This window comes from Thermobia domestica, chromosome 6 (assembly GCF_964235325.1).
Source record: "Thermobia domestica chromosome 6, izTheDome1.hap1.1, whole genome shotgun sequence".
In the NCBI taxonomy this organism is placed as follows: Eukaryota; Metazoa; Arthropoda; class Insecta; order Zygentoma; family Lepismatidae; genus Thermobia; species Thermobia domestica.
The window spans coordinates 248605347-248611346 of record NC_137459.1 but is presented as its reverse complement, the minus strand read 5'-3'; the positions used below and the strand labels follow the sequence as shown (position 1 = coordinate 248611346).

The window sequence follows — 6000 nt, the reverse complement described above, 5'->3', positions numbered from 1 at the left end:
CTATTGCACTCACTGTTGTATATAATGATTAGTATTTTAGGTAAGTTCTCTTTCCTTAGACATATTAGATAAGTTTTCTTTCTTTACTTTTAAGCGATAAACGTTTATTATTATTATTATTATTATTATTATTATTATTATTATTATTATTATTATTATTATTATTATTATTATTATTATTTTACCGATGCGATTTCAACTCACGTACCATCTCTGATCACATTCATACCTAGATGTGACTAATGTAGTTGTTGCTAATTTTGAGTTCAATTATTATCTTTATATAATTGAGGGATGTAGTCGAAAACCTTGATAACCTTCATTGTAGTATTGTTTATATCTGATGCACTTTCCTTAAAATAATTGAATCATAGTAACGTATATTAACAATTGAGGGGTAGCTTGCTATTGAATAAGGATCGATTGTGAAAATCGACCAGGTGGTTGAATGATGCGATTTTTCACTCTAATTTATAGTTTTAATCACTTCTATCTAACAATTGTGTTGTTGTGGATTATCGACTTCTTCAACTACACCTCTCAATAACCTGTGTGCCAATCACTTTTATAAAATAATCCATCCATCAAAGCATGTTCTTGTAGTTAACAATAAAACTTTTAATGTTCTTCATGTTGCACAACATACGTATTTAATTCCAGGTTGGATCTCATGTAGTTCGAATTTCACATTAAACAGTAGCGTCACGCCTGATATAGCCTCGGTGCTGAAAGGTATGCTAAATCTAAATCAGCAAACCAATAAGCATTTAACTTAATTGAAAAGTATTTGACCAATTTTAATCATATTCTTCATCTGAGAAATGGACCAAGATTGCGTTAGTTCAAAGATAACTTATGCTAATACATTGCGTCATTTCAATGGCAGTATTTTTTAGAATATTCAATGAAACAGTTAATTTGCAATAAACAGTACTTTACTATCAATGTTTACATTTGGTTAACATACATGCTATCATTGTGAACATAGCAACTTTGTTTTGTTAATATAATGAACATCATTTGAAAAACGAAAACACTTCAATTATTGCAGTTCACAATATATTCATCGTTCTTCCCCACCGCCATCAAAATTATAGTATTACGAAAACTTAATCTATGAAATTGGCACAGTTTAAAATAGTAGCTTAGGAGACATATGACTATTCAGTGAAAAGACAATCAGTTAATGGAAATGGCGATTATTGTTGAGACACAGCCTATTCTTGTTTAAATTAAATTAGTTACAACAATTCTTGCTCCTGATTACAGTCATGATTGTAAAAGTAATGGCTATTGCTGTTCTGATAATGTTTCTGCTTCCAGTGACATTGCCTACTATAGTTGTTTGAACGGGAGCTCGAGTGCCCTTAGCAAATGTCAGTTGTTATGGGGTTGGCGATAGTGCTTGCCCTAATGAAATTTGATTTTGTGGTGGTGACCTGAATGTGGATTGCGGTGATGATGATTGATACTCTCTGTTGATGCCAGAAACTGAAATTGAGTTTCCGACTGGAAATTTTGTCTATAAATTTCAATGAAGAAAGTCAGTCGTTTCCACCAGTTGACAAAATACAGGCAGTCTGGAGGAAGGAGATGTTGTTCTATCACTTGGAAGTGGAAACTCATCCTTGAGAAAAATCAATAAGGAGTCTATATTATACTTTGCACTAAGAACATTATCAAACCACTACAATTTGTTAGCCGCTTCGTCATAGTTTCTATTTTCCATTTCCCTTTGAGCTGGAATGTCGGTGTCGTTGTTATCAAGCACGACTATTGCATATTGATCATAAATATCTCGTTCTTATCTTGCAGACATTTCTTATAGATTCCTCGCTGAAGTTGCTCATCTAAACCTTGTGGATATTGTTCATACATGTTCTGTGGTAGTTGTTCATTCATGCCTTGCGGATATTCCTCATTCGTGACTTGATAATATTGTCCATTTGGAGAAGTTGCTTATTACTATCTTGTTCATAAATAAGCTGGTGTTGCTTTTCTTACCGTGAATCATAATTGACTTGTGGCATTACTTCTGACAAATCTCTCAAATGTGAATTTTTTAATTGCAGGCGAATGCTGCTCAAAGAAGGATTGTGCATCTTGCACATTCATGAATGGGTCGCAATTTTCATACATATGTTGACAGTATTGTTGGTTAATGCCTTTGAAAACTTGCTGCTTGGCTGGCAGACTCTGCTCATAAGTAAATTGAAAATCTTGTTGTTGCGTGCCTTGGGTATATTTGCATGGGTGTTATTGGGTTATTGGGTGTTGGTGCCTGCTGCATTTTCTGAAAGTGTTGTTGTTGTATAGCTGGAAATTTTTCCTGATATATACCTTCAAGATTTTGATGTATTTCTTGGGGATGTTGATGTTGCATATTTTCCGAATATTGTTGATCCACGGTTTGAAGATCTGTTCTATGTCTTGAATATGTTGAATGTATTCATCTTGACGTTGCTACTGCAGCATATCAGGCCAGGGTTGTTGATGCATTGCTTGAGGATGTTGCTGCCGGATGATCTGTGATTGCTGCTGTTGAGTGACTTGCGGACCTACCAATTGAGTAACTTCCGGGTGTTGATGTTGCAGAGCTTGTTGTTTTTGTTGCTTTATCCTTTGCAAATATTGTTGATTCATGTATAGAATACGTTGTAGTTTTCTTTCTTGAAGGTGCAGCTTATAAAGAGCATTAAATTGTTGCTGCAATTTATCTGGCAAGGGTTGTTGATGGCCTGCTCGAGAATGTTGCTGCTGGATGATCTGCGATTGCTGCTGTTGAATGACTTGCGGACCTACCAATTGAGTAACTTCCGGGTATTGATGTTGCAGAGCTTGTTGTTGCTTCATCCTTTGCAAATGTTGTTGATTCATGTTCAGAATACGTTGCCGTTGTCTGTCTTGAAGGTGTAGCTCATAAAGAGCATTAAATTGTTGCTGCAATTTATCTGGCAAGGGTTGTTGATGGCCTGCTTGAGAATGTTGCTGCTGGATGATCTGCGATTGCTGCTGTTGAATGATTTGCGGACCTACCAATTGAGTAACTTCCGGGTGTTGATGTTGCAGAGCTTGTTGTTGCTTCATCCTTTGCAAATGTTGTTGATTCATGTTTAGAATATATTGTTGTTGCCTGTCTTGAAGATGTTGCTTATAAAGAGCATTAAATTGTTGGTGTAATTTATCTGGCAAGGGTTGTTGATGCACTACTTCCTGGTGGATGACCTCAGGATTGTGCTGTTGAAAGCCTTGTGAATACATCAGTTGAGTAGCTTGATCATGTTCTTTCTGTATGCTTCGCAAATGTTGTTGATCCACTGTTTGAAGATATTGCTGTTGCATAACTTGGGAAGGTTGCAGTTGGGTAGCTTGTAGATGTTGCTGCTGTGGAGGTTGTCGATGTTGCTGCTGCATAGTTTGTAAACATTGTTGAAGCACGTTTTGTTGGTTGTCTTGAGGACATTGTTTATAAACAGCTTGAGGTTGTTGCAACGCGGCAAATGACAGTTGCTGATGCTCGGCAAGAGGATGTTGGTGCTCAATGATCTGCAAATGTTGGTGTTGAGTGTCTCGGAACTGTTGCAGTTGTGTACCTTGCTGATATTCATGATGTTCCTGCAAGCCTTGTGGACGTTGTTGCCTCGTGGCTGGTGAAGGATGCTGTCGACCTCTGCCACCTAAAGAAAATAAATGTTTTTATGTTAACGTTAAATGTAAAATTTGAAACTTCTAATTACATATTATTATAAACTCTTTGAGAAAATTGTTGGCGTATATATATATACAGTGTTTTATTTCTGGTGATACGGAACGGTATGGCATACCGGCACCTTTTAAATGAGAATGGAATATTTCCTCTTCTGTCGTGAAAAAGAGTTGAGAAGAAACTTTAAAAATACCAAATTGTAAACACATAGTTTTATTCAAAATCAGCGTTTCTATTGATTTATTTTTCCTTTTTATCTTTCTAAAGAAAGAGTTGCGAAACTTTGTTCCTGTTTGAAGTCGCTTAACTGTAGTCAGGTATTAGAAATATTTGATCTCTTCTGTCTCTCGCTTGGTGGCACAACCTCGCGCTTCCCTTTATTTCATTCCTTTTCACGCGGTAACATAAACCATAAAGGCTATAAACCAAATATTTTTTTTTCATAAAAGACTGACCTCCCACAACAAAATAATTCGAACAAAGTCTGTCGCCGAAGTTTGACTAAACTGAAAGCCAGTACAAAAATTCTGTTGGGGCTTCAGCTCTGTACTTTCTCCGCACAAGAGCCTTTGCTCAGTCCCTATTTTAATGTATCCAATTAATTGTTTTTTATTTATTATTAGGAAGAGGACTAAGTGAAAACATCCCCTAGATTTTTGTTTCGCAAAGTTCATCCATTAATTTGAAAGAGGTATATAGAACGTTTTGGTAGCATGACGAGTATTCTGAAGAACATTATGTGAACAACGTACGATGTGTATGTTGTTATTGAAATTCAATTTGTAAATTACTCATTGGAAAATTCAAGATTGCTAACAAAACTCCAACTGAAGAAACCAGTATATAGGCTATGTTACATAGCCGAAACTGTGACACAAATGTATAATCTTAAAATATATGTACTGCTTTGGTCAGTTGGAGTTTTATTAGCAATCTTGAAATTCAATATTTGTGGAACTCTTGATGGCTTTTGAAAACAAACAATTGCGGCTTATTATTACCCGTTTACAAAAAGAGAAAAAAGCAAGAAACAAATAACTAAGAAATATTGCTTATCATTACGTTTATTGTATTATAAAATTAAGATGTAGGAATCAGACATTATTAACTATTATGTACCTGAAGTCTAGCGTACCGGCACCTTTATTTTTAGAAATAGAACACTGTATGTATTGTGACAATTACTCTCACATACTTAATTAACTACTCATGTATTTAGATACAAAAAAATAAATTCAATTAATTCTGAAATTCAAGAAACATCTTTTATTTTGTTTCATATTTCGCAAGGCGAATCCTTTATGTTCCGCAGGTAGAGAATTTTCTTTGTAGGTAGAGAATTTTCATACACACAGAGCCCGAAACGACTCAAAACAACATAAAAATGAATGTCTTCAAATTTGGACATACTTTAATGTGTACAAATGACTAACCTTCTAATGGTGGACATAAGGAAATATGTTGATTTTTTGACATTACGGATAAGTTCGCCATGAACATAAAAAATGTGATCAACTATAGCATGTCAAAATGATCTACTGCCTTGTTTTCATTAGTTTTGACGGATTAGTATGTTATGTTTTGATCACTGGGGCAATGTTTGAGATGATATCATTGTACGTCAGAAATTTATACACATGCGCGGAAACGTATGGCGGTTGTCGTTTGTCTCTTATTATCAGTGTTACCAATGTAGCACTTTGTCGCTTGATCTAGAAATTTTTAAGGACATTTTTATTAAAAACAATTGATTCATTTGTGTTGTTAGAATAGAAATTTAGCACCTTTTAAATGTCTAGTGACTAAACTAGCATTATTTCCACTAAAATTAATATTTCTAGCGTCGTCTTGTAGTGTGTTTAGTGACAGTATTATTCACGTTGTTGGCAGTGTGTTTAGTATCATTACGACATGTGTGTGTGTCCTATTACGGACAGGTTAGACATATATTTTCATTCCATACCTTGTCCTTCGAGCTCTGAGTGTAAGTGGCTTACATAATAACTGTTCATGTCTAGGTGGAAAACAAGCAATAATATAACAAATCAGGTCCCTGATTAATATTCGGTTTGATAGAAATTATCTTTTGTAAATCTACTTTAACAGTAATTATAAAATTTCGAATGTAGTCAATTCATTAAGCACTATAAGATTGTTGCTATTTTTCTGTAAAATTGTATAATTTAAACATTGAATTCTTCAGTTTAAAAAATGTGTTAAGAGTAACCACATCACTGTCAAAACAGTAAAAAAAATCTGATTCATTCTCGGCCAATTCAATTCATTCATTTCAT

General features: G+C 34.6%; 1 protein-coding gene across 1 annotated transcript in view; it reads right to left on the bottom strand.

Moving 5' to 3' along the window:
• Positions 1-936: 936 nt before the first annotated feature.
• Positions 937-6000, bottom strand: part of LOC145687777 (uncharacterized) — a 40577-nt gene continuing 35513 nt past the window's right edge. Inside the window, exon 2 of the mRNA XM_081761214.1 lies at positions 937-3677. Coding sequence (XP_081617340.1) covers positions 2464-3677 — 1214 coding nt within the window. The 3' untranslated portion in view covers positions 937-2463. The remainder of the gene's footprint in view (positions 3678-6000) is intronic.